A 12,180-nucleotide genomic window follows, 5' to 3' on the forward strand; every position below is an offset into this window, starting at 1 on the left:
CCAGTGTAAGGAGTGAAACAGAATTCATTTCCCAATGGTGTGGAAATAGGAAACGGGTGTTTAGGGGTATTCAGAAACTGACCCGAGCACTGACCATGCCTATAGAGGTTTGAGACCATTCCATGTGGATGCCATGAGCCATGAATGGAAAGGGACTGGAACCTGGGGAGCCTTCACCCTGACTTGCTGCTACTCAGTGTATTTCTGTGCTGCAGCCCTTCTGCTCCCTGCAAGGCTCTTTGCAGCTATGACACATGGATACCTGTTTGCTTCCAGCAGCCTGTTACAGTCTTCAGGGTGGGGAAGGAGATGTAAATGTGATTAGTGCCAGGTAAGCACCAGCACACGGTGGGAACAGAGCTGGGGCTGTTCCTGTTTACTGGGGGTGCTTGAGGAGACCCAGCAAAGGGAACACAACACCCCATCCCTGGCAGTGCTCAAGGCCAGGTTGGACACAGGGGCTTGGAGCAGCTGCTCCAGTGGAAGGGGTCCCTGCCCATGGCAGGGGTTGGAGCTGGAGGAGCTTTAAGGTCCCTTCAACCCAAACCAGTTTGGGGCTCTGTGAAAATCCAGTCTGAAACGTTTCCCAGTTTGGGATGTAAAGAGGCCTGAAGCTCAAGGCGAAGAGAACAAACCTGTCCCTAAATCCTTCCCCAACCCAGAGCTGCTCCTTCACTGCACACCCTCAGCAACACAGCTTGAATTTCCGCTCCTGCTGCTCCAGACCCACTTGTCCCATCTTGAAGTGATCAGCAGTGAGTGAGGGCTCATGTCGCAGGGGCCACGTTGAGGGGGAGACAAGGAAGGGATCAAAGCTGCTGCAGTCAGAGCGAGCATCCCCTGTGGGTCAGAGATCCAGCGCCCTCCATGCAGCTCCAGCATGTGGCATTGCCTCCGGAGCTAGGCATGCTCCCCACGCATCAGCATCACTCAGGGAGCAGGAGAGCGGTTCATCCCCCTGCCTTTCCAGACAGGCTGTGGATGGAGCCTGTCATTTGTGGTCAGCTTTCACCATAGGGATGTACTTTTCATCTGGCTCCATTCCCTGCTGCTGGCTCTGCGATTTTGGGAACAAAGCAATGGAAAAGCCTTTGGAGTCTGTGGAAACAGCCCCACACTGGCTGAGTGTCGTGTAACTGGCCCACTAACACAGGGGGAGGAGGAAGGAGCTGGTTCTATGAAAGAGAAGAAAGAACAATGAGAACACAGGGGCACGTGAAGAGGATTTCAGCAGCTCTAAAATCCCCTGATTTGGGTCATTTCTTTACAGCAGGTTGGTTTCTGCTCCCTGTGCTGTAAACCAGTCTCCAGCTCCATTGGGTTTGTTGTAGTTCATTTGAGAACAGCCTGACATGAGGAAGAGGTTGGTGCACAGAGAAGCAAGGGGAGGACAGCACAGGAGAAGCTATAGGGTGAGGTTTGTGATAGGAAAGGGCTGGAAGCAGGAGACAGTGACCACTTCAGCTGCTCCTGGTTGGTGACATGCAGCTTCCACCTCGCTCTGCTTCCAACAGCAGATGGAATACAGGCTTGGGAGAAGGCTGCACCCAAGCAAATCACCTATTTCCATTCCTCTGAACCCAAACTCAACTGTTGCTGAGGGGTCCCCACACAAACTGCTTGTGGTTTTCAGCCCCACAGTACACAGACCCACAGCATCTCCCCAGCTACCATCCCCTGTTCTCCCTGCTGGGGCTGGGCATCAGTCAGCATCTGGCCCTAGAAATACCCCACAGCTCTGCTGGGGAGGTAGGAAGGGGACAAAGGCAACGGGTGTGTGAGGGACTGACACAGAGGGAGTCTTTAATCCAAGACAAAGGTGTCTGAGCTCAGGGATCTGACCCCAAACCAGTTAAACCAGTCATGCTTGTGGCTCCACAGAGGCCACACTGCAGGGAGCTGCTCCCTCTCCAGAGGAGGGCAGAGTGCAGGTAAGTGCATGGCCACAAGCTGTTCCTGAGCCCCCTTCCAGCCCCTGCCTCTGAGCACCATCAGATCCATCACCCAGAGCATCATCCAGCCCAAGAGCCACTGCCCTCTGAGTCCATGTTTTCATGCATGCAGAGTCCTGCTCATGGCCACAGAGATGCCTGTCTGTATCAATGGATAAGGATGAGAAGGCACAGTCCTGCTCCAACAGCATCAGCAGCTCCACAGGTATTCCCAGCTCCCTGCCAGCAGCTCCCAGTGCTGTAGGTGCTCTCAGAGGCACCCTGAGTGCTGCAGAGCCAGCCTAGAGCCTGCCCTTGGCCCCATTGCATTTCACTTCAGAGCATTGACACCATTGCTACACCAAGCACTGGAGGCAACGTGACACTTGAGCAACGGGCCCATTCAGCAGAACCAGCACTCAGCAACAGCCTTTGGCTGCCTCTGTTGGGACTTTTCCCCCTTCTGCTATTTCTGTGGTTTAGTTTTCATTCTGCTGTTCTTTCCTTTATTTCTGCTTCCTTTTTGTGTCTGTATTTCTGTCTTTTAAACACCAAACTCTTCCCGGCACCATGTTCAGCTCAGGACAGATGCCCCACTGTGTTCAGTGCTATACCCCAGCACAGGATGCAGCTCACAAACAGTCTGCAGAGGAAACCAAACCTTTTGTGGTGCCACAGACATGTGTTTGCCCTGGTGCTGCTCTCTTAGGGCACACGAGGTCTGTCAGCAGGCATGTTCTGGCCTTGCCTCAGCCCCTTTGTCCTGGGACATGTCCTCCTGCTCTGGAAATGAGTCTGCAATAGCAAAAAGCCATCTGCAAAGGTTGGACACTGGTTGAGCCTTCCTTGTCTGAGCCCTGCACCTTCTTACTTACCCACAGACTGCATCTCACAGGGTTCTTTGTGGACTTACCCCATGTGTCTCCCTATGGAAACGTGGCTGCATTGAAAGACGCAGGCTCCCGTTTTCTCCCCTTGTCTCCCTGCTGGATGCTGCAATCTGGTTCCAGAGCAGGCTGGTGAATTCTTGCTTCTCCTCAACCCCAGATGCTGCTTCTCCTTTCTAAGACACCATCGTGCTCTAAGAAACCAGAGGGATTGAAGAACAGATTCCCCTCCCCACACACTGCAACCACACTTCCCAATGGGTTCCCAATGCATCCACAGCTGCTCCATCTCCTTTGGTTTCCCATGTGAAACTCATAGCTTGAAGCTGAACCACTCCTGTCAGCACACAGAAGCCTTTCAGTTCCACGGGGGGGTGATTCAGACAGGTTATTATGGCCTGTCAGACAACACAGGCTCCTTTGGGCTTCCCACCACTGTGCTAAATAAGACAAACAGGTTGGAAAAGGCATTATCCGACACACAGAAGGGGAAAGGATAGTGCTGCATGAGGCTGCAAGCTAGGACCTGCCTGTGACCTGTGGGCAGCAATGTCCTCTTGTAGGTGAGCAGTTGTACAGGTGAGAGGTGCAGGAAGGGCTGGGAAGGCTGCAGGAGCCTGCCTGCTGGTGACACACAGTGTAGGACAGCCTGCAGTGCCTGTGACAGGGCAGGGAACAGTGTGGTGCTGAGCTCATCGCTGAAACTTGTGCTGGAAAGGGTAAAAATAGCCTGATTGTGGCAGCAGGTCCTGGCAGCAGAGCATGTGCTGGGACAGCCCAACTACAGCAGGACAGAACCCGATGTCCCCATTACACACGGGTGACATCTGACTACACACAGACACGTGTGAATGCATCATTCCTGGGGCACAGTCTGTGCTCCCAGCAGAATCATGGTATGGTTTGGGTTGGAAAGGAGCTTAAGCTCATCCAGTTCCAACCCCTGCCATGGGCAGGGACACCTCACACTAAACCATGGCACCCAAGGCTTCATCCAACCTGGTCTTGAACACTGCCAGGGATGGAGCATTCACAACCTCCCTGGGCAACCCATTCCAGTGCCTCAGCACCCTCACAGGAAAGAATTTCTTCCTTATATCTAACCTAAACTCCCCTGTTTCAGTCTGAACCCATCACCCCTTGTCCTGTCACTACAGTCCCTAATGAACAGTCCCTCTCCAGCATCCCTGTAGCCCCTTCAGACACTGGAAGCTGCTCTGAGGTCTCCATGCAGCTTCTCTTCTCCAGGCTGAACAGCCCCAATGTTCTCAGCCTGGCTCCATACAGGAGGTGCTGCAGCCCCTGAGCATCCTCGTGGCCTCCTCTGGACTTGTTCCAACAGTTCCATGTCCTTTTTATGCTGAGGACACCAGAACTGCACACAATGCTCCAGGTGAGGTCTGACCAGAGCAGAGCAGAGGGGCAGGATCACCTCCTTTGACCTGCTGGTCACGCTGCTTTTGATGCAGCCCAGGATACGGTTGCTTTCTGGGCTGTCAGTGCACACTGAAGCTGGCTCATGTTCATTGGGGGGGGTTTACCTGGTGCAAGTCACTGGAGCCCAAGTCTGGGTATGGATGGAGCCAGGCTGAGAGCATTGGGGCTGTTCAGTCTGGAGAATGGTGCATGGAGACCTCAGAACAGCTTCCAGTGTCTGAAGGGGCTACAGGGATGCTGGGGAGGGACTGTTCATTAGGGACTGCAGTGATAGGACAAGGGGTGATGGGTTCAGACTGAAACAGGGGAAGTTCAGGCTGGAGCTAAGGCAGAAGCTGTTCCCTGTGAGGGTGCTGAGGCGCTGGCACAGGGTGCCCAGAGAAGCTGTGGCTGCCCCATCCCTGGCAGTGCTCAAGGCCAGGTTGGACACAGGGGCTTGGAGCAGCTGCTCCAGTGGAAGGGGTCCCTGCCCGTGGCAGGGGTTGGAGCTGGAGGTGAGGAGCTGGAAAACCTTGTCCCCAGCAAAAGAGGGGCAAAACTGTTACCAAGCCCCTTGGCAGGGATGCTCAGCCCCAGCCTCTGCTGGGCTTTCCTGTGGGGCTGGATAGAATCACAGAATCAATGAGGCTGGAAAAGCCCTTCAAGCTCCCCCAGTCCAACCATTCCCAGCCCTGCCAAGGCCACCCCTAACCCATGGCACTGAGGCCTCGTCTCCACGGGCTGTGAACCCTTGCAGGGCCGGTGCCTGCAGCCCTGCCCTGGGCAGCCTGTTCCAATGCCTGAGCACCCTGTGGGGCAGGAATTGTTCCTCAGCTCCATCTGAACCTGCCCTGGTGCAGCTTGAGGCCGGTTCCTCTTGTCCCATCCCTTGTTCCTTGGGAGCAGAGCCCAGCCCCTCCTGGCTCCATCCTCCTGCAGGCACTTGGAGGGAGCCATCAGGTCCCCCCTGAGCCTTCTCCTGACTAAATCCCGGAGGAAAGTTACCATCGGAGGTGTGGATTGGATGGGATTGGATGGGATGTGCGGTCTGAGGCGGCTGCCGAAGGGCTGTATATGACAACACCGCTGTGGTTACACACTTACAAACACCCGTTCCGATCACCTCCCCTCACACCACCACATCCTCACTATCCCCCCCCCCTTCACCCCTCCCAACAGCCGCCATTTCCCTCCCGGCATCCCCCGCGCCCCCGCGGGGCAGGACGGGAGGCACAAGATGGCCGCGCCCGTGTGATCCGGAGGCTCCGCCGGCCCCGGTCTCCCCTCAGGCGCCGGAGCCCGGCTCGGTGGGGGGAGCGGTGCTCGTCCGGCCCGCTAATAATGAGGATATCGGGCCCCCATGTCGGCCCACCCTGACGAGACGACGACCATGATAGCGGCCGGCGACCTGCAGGAGTTCGCCCCCCGGGGCCGCGAGCAGTGCCGGCGCCATCCCAGCGCCCTGACGCTGCAGCTGCGGCGGCTGCAGCCGGCCTCCGAGCTCTGCTCCTCGGACGGGGCCGCTGGGCTGGTGGGGTCCCTGCGGGAGGTGACGATCCACGAGCGGCAGAGGGTATGGTGCGGTGGCGGGGGCTGTGGGGCTGCACGTTCCGTATCCCGTATACCGTGTCCCATATACCGCATCCCGTATCCTGTATCCCGTACCCCGTATACCGTATCCCGTATACCGTATCCCGTATACCGCATCCCGCATCCCGTATCCCGCATCCCGTATCCCGCATCCCGTATCCCGCATCCCGTATCCCGCATCCCGTATCCCGCATCCCGTATCCCGCATCCCGTATCCCGCATCCCGTATCCCGCATCCCGTATCCCGCATCCCGTATCCCGCATCCCGTATCCCGCATCCCGTATCCCGCATCCCGTATCCCGCATCCCGCATCCCGCATCCCGCATCCCGCATCCCGCATCCCGCATCCCGTATCCCGCATCCCGCATCCCGTATACCGCATCCCGTATCCCGTATCCCGTATCCCTTCCTGACCGAGCCATGTGTTCCAGGAGAGCTGGCGGCTGAGGAAGGGAGCCGGTGAGGAAGGGCAGGACGTGGACTACGATGAGGAGCTGTACGTGGCCAGCAACATGGTCATCTGGAGCAAAGGGAGCAGAGCCCAAGCCTCCGCCGTTTATAAGGCTTTCACTGTGGACAGCCCCGTTCTGCAGGTGTGGAAATGGGAAGGAGGGGGTGAAGGAAACCATGGGTGGGTTTGGGCATGGAGAGGCTGTGCAGTAGGATCAGCTCACTATGAACACCAATGCTGTGTTTGGTTCTAGGCTTTGTGGTGTGACTTCACTGTTCCCCAGGAGAAGCCCGAGCAAGCTGGTGGTGAGTTTGCTGCTTGCTGTAATGGCACCGGATGCTTTGAGCTCGGCTTTCTTGGTGTGATGTGCTGATTTACCAGGACTTGTGCTCAAACTGCCCCACATCTACTTCTTGTATATGGGGAAAGTCTTGAGAAATAGGAACTTCACGGTGTAATTTGCTTTCTTTTCCCCTCTGGTTTCAGGCAGTGGTGAAATAGTAGAGAAATGTATCTGCATATTGCAGAACTCCTGTATAAATGTGCACAGCATAGAGGGAAAGGATTACATTGCTGCTTTGCCTTTCCAGGTGAGTGCTGTCCTTTTCCTTTGGCCAACAAATGGGCTTCTCATCTGTTTGACACTGATGGAGTGGGGAGGTGGGTAAAGGGCTCCTGGTTCCAGCTGTTTGCATTCATAGAACCCAGCCTGGGTTGGGTTGAAGGGACCTTAAAGCTCCTCCAGTGCCACAGGCAGGGACCCCTTCCACTGGAGCAGCTGCTCCAAGCCCCTGTGTCCAACCTGGCCTTGAGCTCTGCCAGGGATGGGGCAGCCACAGCTTCATAGTCTGAGAGCCTGCTCCCATTTACTGTTCTCAAAAGAAAGCACCTAAATGTCTTATTTTACTATGACAGGACACTCAAACATGAAATACAATCCATACAGTAGGTACTTGATGCTTTTATTTGGTCATAACTCTGTTTGTTGGGTTTTTAGGTTGCAAATGTCTGGCCAACAAAATATGGTTTGTTATTTGAGCGCAGCAGTTCCTCACATGAAGTTCCTCCGAGCCCCCCCAGGTATGTATCAGTTCATAGTTGTGCTATAGGCTGTTTGCTAATCTAATGCAGGAGCTGAAAGCAGGAATGAAAGGATCCATGTGGTTGTGATGGGGGCACGTGAAACCTGAGGTATTAATAGGAAAGGACTGAATACTGACAATCCCTGATGTTCTACTGGTACTATGTTGAGGACTAGTTGGAAGTGGTGATGCTGGGAATAGGAGCCATGATATGGGTATTACCAGACTGATTTCATTAAGGTTTGTACTGTGAATTGGCTCCAGGCTGTGACGGACAACTGGGAGAGTCACTGAGGGACTGTCACTGAGACACTTCCTCTCTGCTGCTTCTCAGGATGCTTTAAATCTATGGAGCATTCTCGTGCCTATGTAGGGAGGATCCTGGACTCTGTGCTCTCTTGCTGGGCATACAGCTGAGCAGCAGAGGAAGGAGCTGGATGGTGCACTCATGAGCACCTTTAATACAGCTGCTTCCTCTTTTTGGCTTTGTGTCCATTCCAAGCACTTGTGGTTCTCTAACCCTCAGAAGAGGTGGGATGAGAAAGAGAGGCCTGAAAATGATCAAGAGGGTACAAATAACATGATTGACCCTACTCGAGCCAGCCTTTGGTGCCAATTCTTCCTTTTGCTACTGTCACTGCAGATGGGTGGCTTGACTGCTGCTCTGATGGGCACAGATGATCTGTGTCCATCACGTACAGATGATGGCTGGCTGCTTGTCTGGGAGCTGGGGAACCTAAACTCCTAAGCTGAGTCAGGGTTAAGGGCTTTCTTCTCTTCCTATTCCTCCTCCCAGCTCAGCTGGTGCCACTCAGAGCAGCCAAAGTCTGTCTTGTGGCCACCAGGTGGGGTCCTTCTCAAGTGCTCTGAGACCCAATCACCCTGTTTTGTACACCAGCCCTTTGACTGTCAGTCCAACGCTTCTGTGCATGGGATGTCTGTCTCTGCTGTTAGCTGATTTGTTAAGGTCTGAGGAGCTGGTTTGGGATCACAGCACCAGCTACAGGAGAGAACAGTTCTTCTTGTTAGCATTTGGGTTTGAACGTGCCATGTTTGCTTTCCAGAGAGCCTTTGCCTACGATGTTCAGCATGCTGCACCCCTTGGATGAGATAACACCACTTGTCTGTAAGTCTGGGGGTAAGTGTATGTCTTCAGCTGTATTGTTTGGAGTCCATCAGTGTGGTACCAAATGCTGCATATGCCACTCGGGCTTTGTCTGCATTACAGAACGTGCAGACAATGACACTTCCAGGATGGCAGAAGTGGGTGTTTTACCTGCTTCATCAACAGGGAAACTGCTCAGGGAAAAACCACAGCTTGTGGAAGAGAGAGGATGTGAAAGATGCTATAACACTGCTGTAGAAGTGATCCTTGTGCCTTAACCTCTTCTTTAGCAGGTGTGTTTGGCTCTGCCAGAGTGCAGTATGTTGCTGATCACACCATGAGGATCGTGTTCCTTAACACTGAGCCTTCCATTGTGATGACCTATGATACTGTGCAGAGTTTACACACTGTTTGGGCTCTTCGGAGAGTGAAGCCAGAGGTACAACTTACTGCTTGCTAAATGTCATTATAGGGAAAACTGTGTGTGTTTACGTGCCCTTATGGCTGTGTGTGTGTTACAAATGCCTGGTATTTGTGATTTATTTTATTTATAAAAGAGTGAGATATTTGTTGCTCTGTGTGCTTAGCTTATGTTTTTTAATAGTGTCTTTCATGTATTTACCTGGACAGCAGAGCACAGGGAGAATCCCAACCTGGTTTGGGTTGAAGGGGCCTTAAAGCTCCTCCAGCTCCAACCCCTGCCACAGGCAGGGACCCCTTCCACTGGAGCAGCTGCTCCAAGCCCCTGTGTCCAACCTGGCCTTGAGCACTGCCAGGGATGGGGCAGCCACAGCTTCTCTGGGCACCCTGTGCCAGCGCCTCAGCACCCTCCCAGGGAACAGCTTCTGCCTCAGAGCTCAGCTCAGTCTCCCCTGTTCTGGCAGGTTCAAGCCATTCCCCTTGGCCTGTCCCTACATCCCTTGTCCCAAGCCCCTCTCCAGCTTTCCTGCAGCCCCTTTAGGCACTGGAGCTGCTCTCAGCTCTCCCCTTCTCTTGTCCAGGCTGCCCCAGCCCAGCTCTCTCAGCCTGGCTCCAGAGCAGAGCTGCTCCAGCCCTCATAGCTCAGAAGGGTTGGACTCAACTGCTGAGTTCTGTAAGGAAAGTAACAAAGAACTTAGTGCTATGAAAACCATTGGAGTGGTTTCTATATCTGTAGGTGAGAGAGCATGGTTGGTAGGAATAACTTCATCAGCTGAGCACCTAAGGCATAAATCATGAACACCCGGCTGACAAAACAACCTATTTGAGCACTTTCCTGGCTGTTCTCCCCCATGTGCTGTTGATGCACACACACACACAGAGCTCTGTTTCCTCCCCCAGGAGCAGAACATGGTGCTGAAGTTCTCGGAGCAGCTGGGCACACCACAGCACATGGGCACTAGCAGCTCTTTGACTGCTCATCTCAGAAGCTTCTCCAAAGGAGACTCTCCTGTGGGCTCCCCTTTCCAGAACTACTCCTCCATCCACAGCCAGAGCAGATCAGTGTCATCACCCAGCATGCAGTCCCGCTCACCATCCATCTCCAACATGGCTGCTTTGAGGTGGGCACTGAATACAACACATAGATAGATGATAGCAAAGAATATGAGCAATGGGATAGATGTCTGGTAGTAATGTCTGTCTTTGTCTAAAATGCAGGTGCCTCTTTTGTTCTAGCACTTGAAAGCCCTCTTGGAATGCTCTTGTGGCATTTTATGTGCTATTATCCCTATAGTATTGGACCATAATTGGTATGCCAGAGCCAGAGAGGCTGTTGTGTCATTACCCAGCCAGTCTGTAGTGGAGTTGAGACCCATCAGCAGGTTGTGTGAGTCCCAGGGCTGTTTTCAGTTAGCCTAAAGAAAGGCACATTGAGAGAGAAGAGACTGGGAGAGATGTCAAATAAAATGGACCATGCAATTTAAAATGTTGATTTTGTTACTTTTGAAGTCTTATTCATTGGATTCTGATAGAGATGGCTGGAACTTAGAGAATCGTTTTCCTATACGGGGCTCTATTGCTAAAGGAAACTGATACTGAGCTAACTACTGGTTTGGTTTTAAAGCCTCTACCAGTGTATGAGCTCCCTGGGGCTCAGTGCCTGCTTTCGAAACGCACTTCTCAGCAGTGTCCTGTGTCTTTGCCTGCAGCCGCTCTCATTCCCCTGCTCTGGGAGTGCATTCTTTCTCAGGAGTGCAGAGGTTCAACTTCTCCAGCAGTGCTCAGTCACCCAGGAGGCACAGCATTACCCATTCACCCAACAGCACCTCCAGTGATTCCTTCCTTGTACCAGAAACAGAGCCAATTGTTCCTGAGCTGTGTATAGATCATCTGTGGACAGAAACAGTCACAAACATGAGGTTAGGTGCTTGTGCTGGGACATGGGAAGTTCTGGAGTTCCATTGTGGGAGGGGAGAGGGTGGAATAATATGACAACTTAGTCTGCCACCCTGAAGGAGATTCATGGACTTGTACTTCCTAATTCCTTTTTAAATGGTGCTCACTAAATGCTTAGCTCCCTTCCAAAGAGGTTGGGCACTTGGAATGCTTGTATTTGTTGTGTTACTCATGGCTCTCTGAACATGGGAATGGTTTCAAGTGATCTGTAAAGCAAAGTAGGTTCTAGCCTGGTCATTGCTTTGGGTATTTCTGATCTAGGGAGAGTAACTCTTTCTCTGTTACCATCAAAAGGGGCAAAACACAGCACAAACCCTGAGGCTGAACAGGAGAACAAAGCCAAAGAGAATTCTCTATGCCAAAAGTGGGGAATGTGAAGACTGGAGTGCTAGGAACTCAGTTTCAAGAGTAATGATTGAAACTGGTGCATTCTGTCAGTGGATGCACTGCAGATTGAAGGCTAGTGTGCCACTGTGTTTCCCTTCATGAACATCTTCACAGTAGACAAACCATGTGCTGATCACTCTTTCTCTCACAGGGAGAAGAATTCCCAGGCATCAAAAGTGTTCATTACCACTGACCTTTGTGGGCAGAAGTTCTTGTGCTTTTTAGTGGAATCCCAGCTCCAGCTGCGGTGAGCATCCCAGTTTGGGGACAGAGAGGTGCACTCTAGATATTACCAGCTTGTTTTTACCATACCAGTTCCTCCAGCTAGTGGAATCTGTTGTGGCAGCAGGTGGTACATCACTTGCTCTTGTATGACATGTTCATAACTGTGGTGCATTGATGGTTTGAGCTATGGAAGTAAAACTGAAGTTGCAAGAGAACATTCACTGTAATTTGAATGGTGATCTTGTTTATCCTCATCTTTACCCTTTAGAAGTACATTGGGGGTTTTAGTTAGGCTTGCAGAGTAGAAGGAACTTGACTAGCAGGGCAAAACAAGCAAAGGAAGGAGGAAGGAACCAGGTATACCACAATAAAAGTAACTGCACCATGCAGTACTGCTGTAACTACAGCCAGGACAGTCCTGTCACGTTTCCTGTTGTTTCTCAAACCTCTAGGTGTGTAAAATTTCAAGAGAGCAATGATAAGTCGCAGCTGATCTTTGGTTCTGTTACCAATATTCAAGCAAAGGATGCAGCTCCAGTGGAGGTACGTACCTCTCCATGGGGCCTATGAAGTGTGGAGCATCTCCTTTGTCACCATCCAACTGTTGTCTTCCTACTTAAATACAAGAAGCTGAGCGTGCTGCTTGATTCTCACAGGGCATCGACACTCTGCTGGTTCTGGATGGCAGTGGGAATCTGGTGCTTTATTCTGGAGTGGTTCGGGTAAGTG

General features: G+C 52.6%; 1 protein-coding gene across 1 annotated transcript in view; it reads left to right on the forward strand.

Annotated features, from left to right (window-relative positions):
• The first annotated feature begins 5,471 nt into the window (after window positions 1–5,471).
• The window catches only part of ANAPC1 (anaphase promoting complex subunit 1), a 34,286-nt gene continuing 27,577 nt past the window's right edge, over window positions 5,472–12,180 (forward strand). The window contains exons 1-12 of the mRNA XM_034060652.1: window positions 5,472–5,807; window positions 6,257–6,418; window positions 6,530–6,581; window positions 6,763–6,866; window positions 7,274–7,356; window positions 8,423–8,496; window positions 8,757–8,902; window positions 9,784–10,004; window positions 10,593–10,802; window positions 11,378–11,473; window positions 11,904–11,994; window positions 12,108–12,173. Of these exons, the coding sequence (XP_033916543.1) occupies window positions 5,595–5,807; window positions 6,257–6,418; window positions 6,530–6,581; window positions 6,763–6,866; window positions 7,274–7,356; window positions 8,423–8,496; window positions 8,757–8,902; window positions 9,784–10,004; window positions 10,593–10,802; window positions 11,378–11,473; window positions 11,904–11,994; window positions 12,108–12,173 (1,518 nt within the window). The 5' untranslated portion in view covers window positions 5,472–5,594. The remainder of the gene's footprint in view (window positions 5,808–6,256; window positions 6,419–6,529; window positions 6,582–6,762; window positions 6,867–7,273; window positions 7,357–8,422; window positions 8,497–8,756; window positions 8,903–9,783; window positions 10,005–10,592; window positions 10,803–11,377; window positions 11,474–11,903; window positions 11,995–12,107; window positions 12,174–12,180) is intronic.

Source organism: Melopsittacus undulatus, chromosome 3 (assembly GCF_012275295.1).
Source record: "Melopsittacus undulatus isolate bMelUnd1 chromosome 3, bMelUnd1.mat.Z, whole genome shotgun sequence".
In the NCBI taxonomy this organism is placed as follows: Eukaryota; Metazoa; Chordata; class Aves; order Psittaciformes; family Psittaculidae; genus Melopsittacus; species Melopsittacus undulatus.